Here is a 17,390-nt window from a genome sequence, read left to right as displayed (position 1 = left end):
CCATTAGCTGTGGCAACTCAAAGTGAACTGCAGCTGTTGTCCTCTTTGTTACACACGGCCCAGACTCTTGCAGGAGCTGTGTCCTCCCAGGTTTATCCTGTTTCTTGTTTGAAGAGAGGTGCTCAAAGCTCAGGTCGTACTGTGAACAGAATCACGTCCCCGAATCCAGGTGTTGAAGTCCTAGTCCCTATATGGCTACGCTTGGACACAAGGCCTCTAAGGAAAAAGAGGGTCCCATCACCAACCACGCAGCAGTCCTCACTGGGAGGAACCCTCTGGGCCTCTAGTTCTAGCTGTTCCCCACTGCTGAGCTGACGAGGCTCTGTGCCTCAGATCCCAGAGGGTTTTCCGGCAGTGGTTTCAGGTCCCCACACGGCTGGGTACTCCCTCCTTGCCCCACACCTCTAATGCCACCATCCTACTGAGGTCTTCATCCACATAGGACACTGGTGGAAGTTACAGTGCACCAGTGTAAGTGCAAAGCTTCTGGGTGTCTCTTCTGGTCCCCTCTGGAACCTTCCACAGAAATGGATCCAATGGGCTGGGTGGGCTCCCGACATGCTGGTGGATCCAGACCGTCCTCCTGGCTATTCCAGAACTTTTGGTAGTGCTGCGGTTTGAACTCAAGGCTTCGTACTTGCAAAGCAAGTACTCTACTGCTTGAGCCACACCTCCAGAACCACTCATGATCCTCCTGCCTGCCTCAGCCCCAAGTGCCAGGATTCCAGGTGTGCAGCACCATGCCTGAACTCTGCAACCCCCTTCCTCGTGACACCTGATACCCTCCCCCCAATGCACTCCAAGCACAGAACTCATGACCCTGAACACCAAGCCTGTGGTCACACTTGGACCTGCCCCTAGCTTACGAGCTCTGGGACTGGGACAGGACACCCCACTTCTGTAAGCCTGGGGGACCTCAGTTACTCAAGTACCAAGTGAAAACAATCACTTTAATAACTGTGATGTGCCAGGCAGACCCTGTCTCCTGTGCCAGCCTCAGTCTGCTGAATCTACTGCCAGACAGGCTGAGCCCACTCATGCTGCAGACTGCACAGGTGTCTTGTGTGGGGACCTGGGAGGGGCAGCACTTCCTCCTCACACACAGCCCAGCATAGATGAGGCTGTCTACACTTTGTGGACAAGAGGGCAAATCTCAATGATGCAACATGGGAGGAAAAGAAGAGAGAAAGGTTTCATGGAACATGTCCCATCAGCAGGACTGTCCAGTCCAGTCAGCACTGCCCAGGAGAGATTAGTGTGGGGTAGCCAAGCAGACGCACAATAGGTTCCATTGTGCCCTTCTGGGGACCTGGCTCCATCACCAGGCAGAGAAACCTTTCGCAGCCCACTCCCACGCCTGGCCTCGGAAACAAAGGCTTGGCGCCCACTCATGTTTGGGAACAGCCTGACCCTGGGCTGTGGCCCCTGCTGGGCGTTGTGGTTAAGGAGAAGCTGGCAAAGGCAGGAAGGTGACCCGCCCACCACGTCTGTCTAGCTGCCTACCCACTTCTGGGCTCTGGGCTCTGGCTCCAGGGCTCCTCTCTGTGGTCACACTCTCCAAGCCACCACCATGCATGTCTCACCGACTCCATCCACAAGTCCAGCCATGGCCAGCTGGACTTGATAGCAGTTTGGGAACCATCTACTTCTGAGAGTGCTGGACTGAATCCAGACACTTGGGACCCCAGCCCCAAGGCCCCATGTCACCTTCCCCCCCACCCAGCCCAGAGGGGACAAAGCCCTCCAAAATCCGGGGGGGGGGGGGTTGGGGGGTGAGAAGTTCTGCAGAGTGTTCACACTAACTGTATCCCACATCCTGTGCCCCTCATTGTGACTGTCCTGTCCATAGGCTGTCTGATTTCCCACACAGTGATTCGAGCTCTGGACAGCAGGTTCCATCCTCATTGTTTGGCACATGGGTGGGGGCTGTGGAATTTCTGAGGAAGGCTTTGGGGAAAACCGAGTAAGCACAGATTCACAATCTTCCCAACAGCCAGGAACAGTGAATACGGGAAAATGGTGCTGAACCCCATAGCACCAAGGCCACTTGGGGGATGGGGTGAGGAAGCTGCCCCAAGGCCAGGTGCGTGGGCTGGGCTGCTTGCAGGAGCTTGTCACGCTCTCCAGGCCCACAGATGGTGGAATGGCACCTCATGTGAGCACTATCAGAGCTGGGGACTCTGCATTAAAGGGCCTGGGTGGCATAGCTGCCGTCAGCATGGGGACAGTACGGCTGTCCCAGAGCTCTGCACCCAGTGGGAAATACAGCAGGGCAGCTGTCGTGGGAGAAAGGGTCAACATTCCAACACTGCGCCCTCCAGGGCAAAGGCATCCATCCATCCATCCGGGAACAGAACAAACCTCCTGAGAAAACTCGCATAGGAATTTTGCAAATGCTGCACTGCATCCAGAGCTCAGAAAGGAACTGCCAGGGGCGTAGGGGATCACACAGTCACCAGAATTATAAACATATTGTGTATTCAAGCTGAACAAAAGCCCTTTGCTATCCCAACTAAATTTGTTTTTATAAAAATCAGGTTCCCTCCTAAATTCCTCATCTGACTTTTTCTAATCACAGCAGCCAAACAAATCCCCCAGCTCTTGTTCATCAGCCGCACTTCCCAGCTGGATGAGGTCTGAGGTGCAGGGTAGGCTTGCCTTCTCATGAGATGATCTTCGCTGCTGTGCTCCAGGTGGGAGCTGCCACCTCACCACCCTCTCCTCAGCCTCTGGTGCCTCACCTGCCAGGCTTGAAGACTGAGGCTGACTCATTGCATGCAGAAGCTGGTGGGAGTACTGTGTGATGCTCTGTTTCCCCACCACTCAATTCACAGCTGGGGCCCAGCATGCACGAGGGGCTGAGCTGCTGTTGCAAATCCCCTGGGCCTTACAGGATGGGGGACTTGATGCAGGCATGAAGGAGGGAAGGGGCGAGGCAGTCCCAGCCCACTCCCACCTCTCTCACCTGACTGCTTCTCATCTGTGAAATGGAGACCAAGGGTCCTGGCTGCCTCCAGGGACACACCAAGCTGCTGATGTGCTAAGGGATCCCCTGACCTGATACAAAGTCCGAAGTCCTGCCTGCCTGCCCTATGGCCACACCAGGACCACGGGCCTCCTTCTGGCAGAAATTTGGTGGCTGGCTGCTGAGCACTGACTGGTGCCCACCTCGCAGGGCAGGAGCTAGCACCACCCATAGAAGCTCCTAGGGGCAGTCCTGTGGTGAAGAGTCAGCCCAGTTTTGCAAAGACATTTCCCATCTGCTCTCTGCTTGGGCTGGCCAAGGGACGGGGGTGAGTGCAGAAAGAAATCGGACAAAGGCACTGGGTGGGGCTCGGAGCAGCTCCTCCACTTCTTCAGCGTACCTGAGGGGGGGTAAATTCATGCCTGGAATGTGTTCCAGGGTCTGTCGTGTTCTTACCACAAAGCATGACACACGAGGTGAGACACACATGAGGTGGAGGTCCAGACAGACAGGAAAACAGACGTACATGGTACGTGTGTGCGCGTGCACCTGCCCACAGAGACACCCTGCAAAGGGTCACCTGCACCGTGACACCGCAGAGAATGTATGTGTTAAAATTTTTTTTCTTTTCTCTCTTTTTTTTTTAATGGTACTAAGGTTTGAACTCAGGGCCTACACCTTAAGCCACTCCACCAGCCCTTTTTTTGTGAAGAGTTTTTCGAGATAGGGTCTTGTGAACTAGTTTGTCCTGGCTGGCTTCAAACTGTGATCCTCCTGATCCCTGCCTCCTGTGTGGCTGGGATTACAGACGTGAGCCACAGTACCTGGCTCGTGTTGAATATTTATGATAGGGTCTGGTTTTTGCCTGGGCTGTCCTTGACCCACAAACCTCATGATCTCTGTCTCCTCAGTAGCTAGGATTACACGCATCCATCTTGGTGGGCATGTCTGAGTGATGGGATTAGAGAGATCTTGTTTTTTACATCTATCCGATCTTTTTAAATTAGAGAAGAACACGGTTCCTTGTCCTACAAATATGGCAGTACCTACAGGCCTGGTCCCTATGTCCAAGAACAGGTGCTGTGGGGACTGCCATCCTCCTCCTAAGGAAGCCCTTGGACTCCTAACCCTTAAGCCAAGCATGTGCCTTCCCTAGGGCCTGCCGATGCCCAGCACCCGTCACAGCACCAAGAACCCCCATTCTCCAGGAATCACCAAGAATATTCCTGGCAGCATTTTCCACAACAGTCACAGGTGCAGGGACAGTCCTATACCCACCAAGGAAAGGTAAAGGAAACACAATATGACAAGGAATACAGCCCAGAAGAGCTTGTCACACAGGATGCCAGCCATGAGATCAGACTCATGGAGGGGACAGTTAGGGCTCATGAAAGTGGCTGCACAAACAGCAGACGCGTTAAGAGTTCCTGACCTGTCCTGTCCTGTCTGTGTGCAGTCCTGGGATGCAGGGTTCCCTGCCCCAGCATGGTTTCAACTTTCCCCAGAGGACAAACTCAGTGTCCATGCCAGGCATTCGAGTACAGGGACCCCACACCCTTAGGGGCCACACAGTTCCCAAGGCTGAAGGCCACACTCACCCTTGCCGATCTGGACGAAGCCGAGCAGGATGATCAAGGCCAGGGCCAGGAGTTTGGCGGCGGCAAAGGCGTCCTGCACGCGGGTGGCAGCCTTCACGCTGTAGCAGTTCACAGCGGTGAGCAGCACTGTGGGGACAGAGAGCAGCCTGAGTCCTCACCTGCCAGGTGGTCACAGCACAACTTGGTCAGCATGGTGGGTGGGTGTGGGGGGCAAGGTTGAGGACGCCTCTGGGCTGGGAGCAGGGCAAGGATCCAAAAGAAACAGTTTGCATGCACAGCGGCCCTTCCCATGGCTTCTGATTTCCGGGCTTGTTTTGATAAACTCACTGGCTCTCCAGGGCCAAGGTCAAAGGTTAAAAACACCAAACTCTCAAAAGAATTGGATCCCAGGTACCCCTGTATGATCCTAAGGGATCTTCTTTGAAGTGACTGGATCTCAAGTCTCCTACGGACTCTGTCAGAGCCACCTGTCACCTGCCACAGCACCGGAGGCCCTACAGGAGAGCACCTACTTCAGACTCCAGTTCAATGCTCACACCTGCCACCCGGAGGTCTGCTGCTTCACCTCCGTGCCGGCCCCACCTCTGGCAGCACTTCGAGCCTGCTAGGGTTCAGCACAGCACCTGTCCAGCCTGTTTGTGTGAATCCACTTGACAAGTCCAGAGGAGACACTGAGGCAGCATGGACACAGCTGATGACGGGGAGCAAGAGAGGGATGGCAGGTGAGGAGTAACCTTCGGAGCGTTAAGCCAGACTTCTTCACAAGCCCACAGTGCTCAGGTGGTCAAGGGCGGGACACAAACGTGCACACCCCAATCCCATTGCCGTTTGACGGGCAGATATGAAAAAGTGCCAGTTTTCTAGACGCCTGAACAACTGTACCCAGAGTCTGGCACCTGAGAAAGAGGGGGGAGGGGCACGGCACCAGAAGGAGACTGGGGCCTGCAGATGGGCAGTTGCCAACTAGTACCCAGAGAGCAGCAAGGCTTGCCTGGGACCCACCGTATCCCAGCATGTGGGGGTGGGTGGGGACTTGGAGCCAGCTGTTGGCCCTTCAGGCAGCTGGTGGTTAAAAACAACTGCTCTAAAACAACGGAAACAAAATTCTACCAGAACAAAGGTCTGAATACCCACTGTCCACCACGCCCCATTCCGCTACCTTCCGGTCACCTATGCTCCTGAGGTTACTGGTGGTCACTGAATCTGCACGGAAGACACTGCCAGGTGAGCTGCCAGTCTCCCCAGCTACAGCCCCCCTGGTGCCAGGAACCGGAAAGGGAGACTTCATAGATGTCAGACAGGCGCTGTCAAACATTAACGTGTGCAGGGCAACCCTGCCGCAGGAAGCCCCACTCGTCCTTCCTCACCCCCCACAGAGCTGCAGCCCCATCAACTCAGGTCTCGCAGGCGCCAGGCTGGACTAATTCTATGTAATTTTGCAATTTGAGGAACAGGCCTCAAAGAAACAAATGCACACTAATTAACTGGATGTGACCTGACATCTCAGGTGAAGGAAAACAGACAGGCTCCTGGTGCGAGCGGGAAGCAGGGCCTGCCTCTCTGGAAATCGCTGCATGCCTCAGCAGCAATGTCCTGGCTGATGCAATGCCCACTGGTTCCTTGGCACTGAAACAACCCTGGCGCTCGCGCAGTAAGGAAGGAGGATGAGCAGCGCAAGACACGGAGATGCTTCTTCTAGCCAGAGCTGTGTCCCCACGCAGCCACCAAACTCTCAGCTTGCTAGAGGGGGCAGGTCCTGCTTTCCCCAGACAATCTCACATTTCCTGAAAGGTGAGAGTGACCACAAAGCAAAGAAGTCTACGGCCCCTCCCTGCAGGCTTCCTTCCGGTTGCAGCAAGAAGCCAGGCGATTGCATCACTCCCAATTCAGGCCCAGTGGCAGGTAGAGGTGTGGCAGAGCTGACACCAGTGGCAGTCTGGCTCCCTGACTTGACTCTGAAGGGAGAGCACAAGGCTGTCAAGAGCTGAGGCTCAGCTGCTGTTGGGAGTCCCTCTTCCCGCTTCTCTGAAGCGACACATTTAAAGACGGGGACAACAGTATGCCTGTCGCTGTGGACCCTCTTCTGCCATCCCAATACTCTGTCCTGCCCTGCCTGAGATCCATACCAGCTGTTCCTTGGCCAAAAAAAGTCCCCAGCCTGGGCCACTACCCAAGGGCACAGAGGGCCAGCAGGTGCCAGGCTGCACCACCCGGACTGGGCACCTTTTCCATGGTGCTGACCGTTTCCTGACCAGGTCACGCAGCGGGGTGCCACATGTGGATTTCACTTTTAAAAAGTGGATGATGAAACTCGCGCTTCCTTATTCTTGAAACTTCAAGACGTAAAAACCTTGAGTATATGAGTTCGTCTAGACCCAGTGCTTCCGGCCTTCACTCATCATGGAGGTGGCTGATGCAACCTCAACTCCCTACCCTGACAACTTGCTGACTCCCCAGCCTCAGCTTCCCTGCCCGCTGATGAGGCTACTGTGATGTGGCTGGTCACTTGCAGCCCCTGCATCAGGGGATAAGGGGAAGCAGCTATGCCTCAAGCAGAGGGCATGACACGGGCATGGGGGAGGCTGCCTGTGACACAGGCTAGAAGCCATTCCTCTCTAGGGCTCCCTGTGCTTCACCCCTAGATAAGCATGCCTGTGTTGGCCACAGTGACAGCGGGGCTACGGAGATAAAGCCCAGAGTCCTCCGCTGTGTGCAGATAGCCAGGCAGGTGGGCCCTGGTCCCCTAGGCCTAGCAGAGCGCTATTCCTGCCTCACTCAGGCCTGTGTGTACCGTGTCAGCCATGACCCAGCTGGCTGCAGGGGTTCCACAGCTCATGCAAGACAGAAGGGTGCCTCTGCAGCCTAGCAGGTCCTGTATGTCACCATCCCCGACAGGCTCACTGTCCCTCTCCAACTGTACTTCCACACTCCACACCACCAGGCCCATTGGAGGCATGGAACAGCCTCGTTCTATGGATGGGCTCACTGCACAACACTGCTCAGCTAGGGAAGGAAACCCAGGAGCTACCACCGCCTTCTTTCTGTCAGATACAATGTCCACTGGGCCTCCCCAAAGGAGTCTATTTAAAAAGAGGGCGTGCTCTGTGTGAGGTCAGGGCCTACACTTGAGGCAAGGACTGGGAGCAGCAGCTGCTGCCTCCCTCGGTTGGGCTGGGAGGACCTTGCCAGGCGAATGAGGCTAGCTCTGCCCAGGCTTTGCCAACAGCAACACTGTCTCCCTGAGTCAGGACAAAGAAGTGGCCAGCAAGCTTCACGGGTTCTAGGAAGCATGGCTGGCCTGGTCCTCAGGGCACACCCAGCACAGCAGCTGTCACTGAGCCAGAGAACAGCACCAGCTTACCACCGCTGGCCTGAGACTTGGGTCCAGGCTGCAATCGGCATCACCTGAATCTGTCCAGCACACACAGGGCCACAGGCCTGATGAACATATGACTTCCTTCCTGGGCCCCTGAAGGGTTAGCACCCAACCTCTGCTTAGCCCTCAAAGCACCGATCCATTTCCTACCTCGTAGTCTCTTGTTCCCACCAGCGACGGGGGCAGGACAACCCTGCCCACACTCGACTCCAATGCCCAGGCACTGGTACAAACAGCCTGAGCTCCCAGAGCTTCTGACCAGGCAGGGCTGGGAACCCTGTCCACCCCCACCCCACTGGACACACGCACACGCTGGGTGGCTGGTCCTGGGCACCAACTCAGACACTCAGGTGACATCTCAAGGTGCCCCTTCCTAAGTTCCCTCCCCATTCCCCACTCCCAACCAGGGGAAGTCAGGACTCTAGTAGTCTTGAAGGCAGAGGAAAGGGAAGCAGCTAGATCCAGGGCTGGGCTTTGGGCTTGGTCAGATGAGCCTGGGACTTCCCTCTGGCCATGCACACACCTCAGAGAGAGAGGTGTGGCCTGCAGCCTGGGCAGGTTTCCCAGCTGTTCTGCCCACCCATCCCCCCAAGGACTGTGGAAACAAGAATGGGGCTGGCGGCACCTGTTTTGAGTTTTGGCCCCTACACAGTTCCCCTGGCCCTGTGGGAGACATCAGCAACTGCAGGGGTGAACAGCCTTCCAAGATGGGCTAGAGAGGGGTGGGTTTAATGATACTGGGCAGAGGAGGAAAGCCCTGAACAGGAACATCCTTCTCCAGGCCTTCTGAAGAGAGTACCCGGTGGGCAGGTGCCTACAAGGCCCCCACTCTGCGGCTCTGAATCAGAACTGAGCTCTGACAGGCCATGTGACCATGGGCCTCAGCTTCCTCCTCCATAAAGAGGACACCTCCAAGCACTTATGAAATAACACGCACAAGTGCTTCCTGGCACCTGAGCACCAGCCTGCTCACTGTTATCTTCAGAGGACATGACACGGTGCGTGTAAGTGATAACGAGTCTCCGTCATCAGCTAAAAGCAGAGCCCCAACACGCAGTATGCTGGGCACCCTTGTTCCTCCAAAAGTTAAGCTCATCAAGAAAAAACAAAACAAACAAAACGGGTGGGGGTAGCCCAACATACACGTGGCCCTGGGTTCAATCCCACGTACCGAGAGAGAAAAGGAAAAAAAAGCAGAGAAAACTTGCTCCAGTCACAGGATCCAACACCCCCATTTGCTAGTGGGGTAAATGGAACTCAGAAGTTATTCAACTTGCCAAAAGTCACACAGCAGAGGACACCCAGGTCACCTAAATCCCACTCCCAGGCCCTGGCCACTCGGCAGGGACTTCCAATCCTCATTTTCCTAGCCCATGACTGGCTCACATCCAGGCGGGGTACTTTGGGGCCTTACCAGTACACAACCTGTGCATGGGGTAGGTGTCGCTATCAAGAACAGAGTCCAAAAGCCAGATACCAGTGGGTAACACCTAGTTACCTGGAGGGCAGAGACTGGTAGGATCGAGGTTCTAGGCCAGCCCAGACAAATAGTTCGTGAGACCCCATCTCCACAATATCAAGGGCAAGATCAAAAGAAAGAAAGAAAAGAAAGAAAGAGCAGGTTGGACGCCTGTGCCTCATGCCTGTAATCCTAGCTATTGGGTAGGCAGAGATTAGGAGGATCACGGTTCAAAGCCAGCCCAGGCAAATAGTTCTCGAACAAAAAAAGGGCTGGTGGAGTGGCTCAGGATGTAGGCCCTGAGTTCAAACCCCAGTACCAAAAACCAAAAACACCAAAACCTAAATAACCAGAGCAAAATGGACTAGAGGTGTGGCTCAAGTGGTGAAGCACCTGCTTTGCAAGCACAAAGCCCTGAGTTCAAACTCCAGTCCAACCGAAAAAACAAAACCAAACAAAACAAGAACAAAAACACAGTCTGAGGCCTCTCCCCACCCAAAACCCTGCAGGTACAGTTAAGGAAGCCAGGGTACATTCCTGGGCTGAGGGAGCCTCTGGTCATAGTGGCAAAGCTGGGATGCTGTCACTCTAGGAGGCTCTGGCCCAACCTCCCCTCGAGCCACTCCATCACCAGGCTTGCCCACCCCTCCGTCCTTTCCCTGCTCAGTTCCTGCTGTGCTGCTGACCACCACTGCACCCTGCCCTGGGCTCCTGGCTCTGACCCACAGGCCCAGAAAGACCAAGCACCCAGCCCCAGGTCATACAACTCAAAGGACAGAGCCTGGGCCTGGCTCAGAACTTCTTAGCAGCTCTGGGTTCTCCCAGTCAATTCTGGTTGGCAAGTCCCACAAAGGGAACCTGGGAAAGACAAAGCCCCTGCAGCCTGACCTGGTGCAGGACCTGAAGTCTGAGCCAAAGGCAGGTCCCACACTGACTATGAGCAGCTCAAGGAGAGTCAAAATGCTGGGCTAGCCACAGCCCTATTCTTGCAGCTCAGAGTGACAGATGCCGGCCAGCCCCAAGGTCAGGGTGACTCAGCGTGGATTGGGTTGCAAACACCAGGCCCAGTGGGAATCAGAGCTAACTCTTCACATAGCAGGCAAATCCCAGCACAGGATGGGAGGGCTGGGCACAGCACATCCTGCCTGGGGGCAGGTCTGATGGATAGGAGATCAGGGAAATGCCCATCAGACTCCCAACCGCCTTGCCACACACAGGTGCTGCCAGCTACCTGCAAAGCAAGCCTTTCAAAGTGAGAGTTCTGGATACTGAAGGATGGACCTGTTGGGTCAAAGAAGTAAAGGGAAAGGGGGCGCCGCCAGGGGACTCAGAAGAGGCAGGCAAGGAAGCAGAGCAGAGGCTAGAGGGTGCTCTGGGCAGCTCCTCATGGACAGAAAACCAGGAGGCTCCAGGAAGGGTCATGCCTACTGGAGCTGCCAAATCCTGCATCCCAGGAGGAGGAGTTCCAGGGGGTTTTCTGGACAGTCCTCCTGAAGCCCATGTGCACAGTGGAGATGGCAACGAGATGAGAGATGGCCAGACAACTCCTTGCAGAGGGTCAGCTCTCCACTGTGGGGAGTCCAGAACACAGAAGAACCTCTGATCTACGTGTGTTCCTGCCCCAGCCGATGGACTTGGAGACCGAGGTCACTCCAGGTCGGGTCTGACAACAGTGGTCAGTGCAGAGGCAGGTACTCCAGATCTGAGCTCCCAGTCTAATTCTTCCTCAGTTTCCCCAGCTGTAAGACGAGGATGGTAACACCAACGTTAGTCCTAGGGCAGAGTGCATGTGAGAAGAAGCCAAATGTGTGCTGGGCTGAGGGCAGTGTGCTCAGAACGCTTGCCTAGGCCTGGGCCTCAGGTCTGGGAAGTCACCCGCTCCTGGCACGCATTTCTGGGCAGAGATCCTGCACGTGCTATGGATTACCCAAGGGGCCTGTGACCCAGAAAGAAAGGGTGAGAAGTGCCCGCCTCATCCCCAGCTGTCGTGGGGTCACACGCTGTGAGCCACTGTGCCTTAGCCCCAGATCCCGTGACTGGTGAGACCTTCTCAGGAGGGCTGCACTTTCATGTCTGCTGGAAAGCAGACTTCAGGGCCAACTGCCAGGCTGTCGGCTGCACTGACTCACAGCTCAAGATGCTGGGCCTTGGAAACACTGGAGCCTCTGCCTCACTCAGCCAGGATCCCAGCTATGATAGAGAGCAGGGCCCAGAAACCTCCAACCTGACTTGGGTTTCACCTAGGCCTTGCTAGACGTGTCCAGATTGAGGAGTGAGGCCTGTAGTGGTCTTTCTAGGTGGAAGAACACCAGCAGGCAGCTTGGAAATGGGGCGGGAGCACATTTCCCGACTCCCTGGTCACTGTCAGCTGCCGGCAGCCATCAAGACCCATCTTGTGCCCCAGCCTTCTGAGAAAGGGCTGGGCAAGCAGATTTCCCCATCCAGATCATTCATTCCCTCCCCCCACCCCACCCCAATTCGGGCTAACACTAGCTTCATGGGTGGGTCACACCCTGTAGCCCAGAGCTGCAGAGGAAGGGAGGCGCCTGGCAGTCTCCTCTGGCTTCTCTCCTCTCTTTCCTTCTTTTTGCTCAACAAGCAGGTCCTGGGGCTGCTCCAGGTTAGAAGGGAACAGAATGTGTTGCAAATCAAATAAATCCTCACCAACACCCAGGCTGGGCTGCCGCAACTTAACGGAGGCCCACACGGTCCCCCACGATTTCCTGAAACAGAGCTGCACTGCTCCTGATCTGACATCAGGTGGAAGATAGCTCAGTTTACAAGTCCCCAGATGCACACTAGGTGAGGGACAGGAGGGTAAGCTACCTGGCCTTAGGGAACCCCAGCAAGCCAGCACCACCTCTCTTGAGAAGGCCCCCGTAAGTGCCTCAGTTGCCAGACCAGAGTTCTTCAAGGATGTAGGATGGCCTGGTCTGTGACAGTGAGCAAGTCCTGGTGGCTACCACAATGGGCAGGGTCCCATCCTCCACCCATCAGGAAAAGGGTGGGAGACTCCTGCCTTTGATGTTACAGAACAATCAGGCCATCTCCCTGACACCCACAGGTTTGGGTAAGTGACACATGGCAGAGGGAGCAGTGAGGCGGCTCAGACCCCTCTTCCTAAAGGCTTCCCCTGGAGGGAAAGCAGATGGTGGCCACTCACAGTGCACTTGCCCTGGGCAGGCTGCTGTGCATGCACTCAGCAATACTCCGAGGTACCCACCTCACAGAGAGCGAGGTACCCACCTCACAGAGAGCCGTGGCCCAGTAAGATTAGATAAGTGCCTGGTCAAATCCGGGCCAAGCCAGAATCTCAGCTTGGTCTGTGTGACTTCTGCTGATAAAATCCAGCACCACTTGAACTCCAAGTAAACACTATCAAGGTTTCATTAAGCAATAAACAAGCAGCCCAAACCAATTCCCACTCACTTTCTACATGGTGTAGGAAGCTAGACCCCTCACCTCCACAGATGGACCAACAAACACACCCAAGACCCCTGTGTGACGGCCTCATCTCTAGATTTCCTACAGGAGACCCATGGGAAGGGGGTTTCTTTTACTAGGACAACTCCACACCCTGAGGCCAAGCCATTTCACACCAAAAGAAACGAGAGGGACAGGCCTAGAGGGCTGAAAACACCAGCTAGCAGAATGAGAACTGTGCTATGGAAGCTGAGCCTTCTGTGGGCCTTTCCTGAGGTGCCAGAGTCACACCACCAGAGAGGCAGACCTGGAAGCTGGCTGTGCCAGGAGTAGCACCTCTTTCCTGAGAAAGCTCACTTTACAGGCCATCACTGACATGCATTAAAACTCTCCTGGGGAGCAGTGTCCACCTGCCTGGGATGGTATTCATGGCCCCATGCAAGGGGCTTTTCCCACACCCTGCAGGGGTCATCCTGTCCAGCAGAGACACTGCAGCCCTTCTCTGAGCCTGTGCCTCCAGCAGCCTGAGGGCCAGTCAGGGTCCTCCTGACTCCCCAGACTGGCCCCCTCTCCAAGCAGTTCATCATGGCTCCTTCCGCTTAGCAGGTGCTAGATAGGCTCTCCTGCACAGTCCAACCCTTTCTGTTACTGAAAATCCTTGTTCCAACACCAAAGGCGGTATGGTGCACGTGAGTGGTTCAGAGAAACAGCTGTGGGACTGATGCACAGCGTGGCCCCAAGGCAGAAAGGGATGTGGGGGAGTCCTCCTCTGCAGCCCCTGAGGGTGGACCAAGGTCTTCCCATCCCATAACGCACCCACAGGCTTTCCCTATAGGGGCCATAAAGGATGTATCACAAAAGAAATCCATGGATAGGAGTCAGGTATGGTGGCTATGCCTGTAAATCCGGCACTTGGGAGGCTGCGACAGGAAGAGCCTGTCTCAAGGGAAAAAAAAAAATCAGGAAAGAAAACAAATCTATGAGTAAAAGCTTGGCACAGCCTCTGAAAGGCCCTGTGGCTATCAACTTCGAATCCACAAATCCTTGAGCCAGACACTCAAAGCGGGATTCCCAATGCTCAGCCCGCTTGCTGGGGACCAAAGTGAAGTGGTGCTGAGCAGCTGAAAAGCAGGAGCCACCTGTGTGCTGATGTGGAAAGACTTAAAAGGTGAAGAACATGTGGTACACTGTGATAATGTTGAGATTTTAAGAGAATAAGCACCACACATCAACAGCATAAAACGCTCCAGAAGCACAAACTGTTAGCCACCGTGCAGGGGAGGAGGACGAATGTGGCCCTCATGCTTGCTTTGTGTACATCTGTAAGATCCTGTATTTGCTTATTAGTCAGAAGACACTAGAAAACCCTCCATCCTAACTTCTGCTATAGCTCTCTGCACCTTCCGAAGTCTACAGGCAAGCCCTTTAAAGATACTACCCATTGTGCTCCCTACTGGGCCTCAACATTTAGTACTTAGAAATGATGAAAACTGGACAATTACAATTCTCCCAGACAAGAGTTCCTTTCTTCAAAGTCCAGTGGTCATTCCAAGAAAACCTCATCTCCACAGGCCGATCAGAGGCCACAGGCTTTTGCCCTCCCACAGACCACCCACTGCTGTGAGCATTCCTAGATAGATAGGAACCCAACAGTTTCTGGATGTCAAGTCCCACAGCATGAAGACCCCCTCATCTTGTGTGGATCGTAAGCCAGCCTCAGAAGGCTTTGGATCTCAGGCAGCCAAACCACTGGTACTTCTTAAGTAGTACACAGTGTACTTGACGGGATACAAGACCAAAAGTCGCAACAGCACCAACGTGTACTGCCAGTCAGAATCCACTCCGGGTAACCAATTACACAGACCCCTAATTTCACAGTTCATGACCCAAAACTCTAAGCGTAGCCCTATTAGCCTGTACCTGTATGCACTATTGAGATTCAGGCAACCCTTAACCAAGTGGTAGCTCTTAATGTCTTGGATGCCCAGAGCTCCAGGGTAAACTTTGGAAGCAAGACAAGTTCAAGGGTAGCCACAGGACAATCTGGGAAATTGCGAAGAGCCTCAAAAAAAAAAATGATCATGTGGGAATTGCTTCAAGTTTTGTTTTTTTTTTTTTTAAAGTCCTGAAATCCCACAAGAAAACTGTCTTACAAAGCAACCCTCCTTCCTGGCCTGCTAGCACTGTGCCCACTTACAGAAGGGCTGTGCCCCACAGTTGATTCTTGGCACCACTTGGGATTCCCCAAGCCCACCCACCCCCAATACACACAGATTTGGTCTGCAAGCAATCTCTGGTCTCTTTCTGTTGGGCAGCCTTTAGGGTATCCCAAACTGCTATTCAGCCTCAATCCCTCACCTACCAGTACAACTTTAATACTATTTTCTTAGGAGTCAGCCTCATTCCTGGCAGGCCGTTTTGGGGAACAGAAATGGTGGTTTTGGCTTTAAAAAATTTTTTTTTCCCCTTAACTGCAACTGCCTTCTTAGCAAGCTGTCGGCAACTGAAGCTGAAACAGGAAACTGACTGTTCAGTCACTCCACGTGGTGCCTTCCTTGCAAGAGGCAGGGAGTATTGCTCAGCCTGCCCAGAAGACTGGCGCGGGCTAGAACAGCTTAAGCATTAATGGATTAGGTGGGAAAACGAAATGCCCGCTGGGGGTCAGAGTCCCTAGGTCTTTCTTTCCGGGACTGCGGGGACGGAGGGGGGGTCCGGGGGGGGGGAGTGTACACGAATGAATGGAACGCACGTGGGTTCTGGAGCCAGAGATCTTAGCCTAGAACTTCGGGGATGGTCCAGGCGCTGGTGGGGATGCCGGGAGGCGGGATCCGGGATGTAGAGAATGCGCGCTCCAGGATGCAGGGGTCCCAGGATGCAGGGACAGGGGACCGCCCCCTGCTCGCCCCCCGCCCCGGCCGGTCCAGTACTCACGCACGCAGAGGCAGGCCACGAGCTTGGCGGCGTCCTCGGGCACGGGGCAGCTGGGGAAGAGCGGCTTGAGCAGGTAGGTGGCGAAGACGAGCGCCACGATGTACTGCGAGGAGGGTCGGATGATAAGCAGCTCGATCCAGAGCTTGAGGAAGGCGGGCAGCGAGCCGTACACCTCCAGCATGTAGGCGTAGTCGCCGCCGGACTTGGAGATGGTGGTGCCCAGCTCGGCGTAGCAGAGCGCGCCCACGATGGAGAAGACGCCGCACACGGCCCACACCACCAGCGCCAGCCCCGGCGAGCCGGCCTCCTTGAGCACGCCGGTGGGCGTCACGAAGATGCCCGAGCCGATGATGGTGCCCACGATGATGGCCACGCCGTTGAGCAGCGTGATGCTGCGCTGCAGGGTCACGCCCTCGCCCCCGCCCGCGCCCGCGCCCGCGGGGTCCGCGCCCTCCGCGCGCTGCGCCGCCAGCATCTTCTCCCGCGCCTGCCGCTCCTCCTCCGTGGCCGCCGGGGCTGCTGCCGCGCGCCGCTTCACGCCCGCGCCCGCCATGCTCGCCGTGCCGGTTCGCCGGGCCTGAACACGAGGCACGCGCGCGGCCGAGGAGGGCACTGCGCGCCCCCAAGCTGCTGCGTCTGGGTCCGCGCGGCCCGGCGCTGCCTTTATCCCGGTGCTCGCCGGCCCCGCCCACAGTGGCAGTTACCCGCCACCAGGCCCCGCCCGCTACCGCCGCCATTGGTCAGTCCTGACAGGCTCCGCCCCCCAGACAGGTCCCGCCCATACCGCAAAGGCTCTGCCGGTCACCGCCCTGCACCCGCTACGCAAGGCCCCGTCCGACGCTGCAGTTGGTCCGCGCCGACAGGCCCCGCCCCATTTAGGCTCGGCCCCTCACAGGGCTCCGCCCCCTAAGAGCACGTGGAGCGTCAGGCTGAAGCTAACCGGGATCAGCATCTTGCTGAGCTGTGGAAGCCCAGGCCCCACTGCGCTGGTAGACACCGTGACCTCCTCACCAGCTTCCGTGTCGCCGTAGCCCATCCTACGTGCGGGGCCCGCTGCGTGGCCCAATGGACAGGACACGCTCCTCTTCCTTGCACTCTGCCTTCCCCAGCTCAGCTGTTTGCTAGCGGTGCACAGGACCTGCCTGGGGCCAAGCACGGGAAGGGTGGAGCGTGGGGTGTGGGACGCCTGCCCAACCCCTGATGAGAAACCAGTCCACATCCCAGATGGGCTGATATGATAGGACACACCCCAGTCCCTACCATTCTCTCAACCCTGGTACTTGGGAAGTATGGGAAGAGGAGTGGGGAGCTCATTGTGCAGCTTTGGCCTGCAGAACCACAACAGCGGGTGATCCACCAGCTCAGAGAGCTTGGGAAGATCAGGCCACCTTCGGCGCCTGTTCCTGGACTCAGAAATCCCACTTTATCCCAAGGGGACTCTTGCCAAAGGCTCCCAGTTTGGGGCACCAGGTTTTGAGAAGTAGGAACAGAGGCTGTGGAGAACCCAGAATCTATCTGCCTAAGCTCCATTACGCCAACAAGATGGGGATTTCCCCTCAAGCACCCTACCCCAAATCTATCTGGGGGCTTCCAAAGCAAGCCGCGGGGTAAAGGGGCTAGCCTGTCATCCTTAGGAAA

The 17,390-nt window shown here is 55.8% G+C and overlaps 1 protein-coding gene across 1 annotated transcript in view; it reads right to left on the bottom strand.

The window, feature by feature from the left end:
- The window catches only part of Slc7a5 (solute carrier family 7 member 5), a 29,376-nt gene extending 12,979 nt beyond the window's left edge, over positions 1 to 16,397 (bottom strand). The window contains exons 1-2 of the mRNA XM_074055502.1: positions 15,753 to 16,397; positions 4,564 to 4,689 (exon numbers count right to left, since the gene is read on the bottom strand). Of these exons, the coding sequence (XP_073911603.1) occupies positions 4,564 to 4,689; positions 15,753 to 16,305 (679 nt within the window). The 5' untranslated portion in view covers positions 16,306 to 16,397. The remainder of the gene's footprint in view (positions 1 to 4,563; positions 4,690 to 15,752) is intronic.
- Positions 16,398 to 17,390: the final 993 nt, after the last annotated feature.

Source organism: Castor canadensis, chromosome 15 (genome assembly GCF_047511655.1).
Source record: "Castor canadensis chromosome 15, mCasCan1.hap1v2, whole genome shotgun sequence".
NCBI classification, from domain to species: Eukaryota; Metazoa; Chordata; class Mammalia; order Rodentia; family Castoridae; genus Castor; species Castor canadensis.
This window is presented reverse-complemented; position numbering and strand designations above follow the sequence as displayed.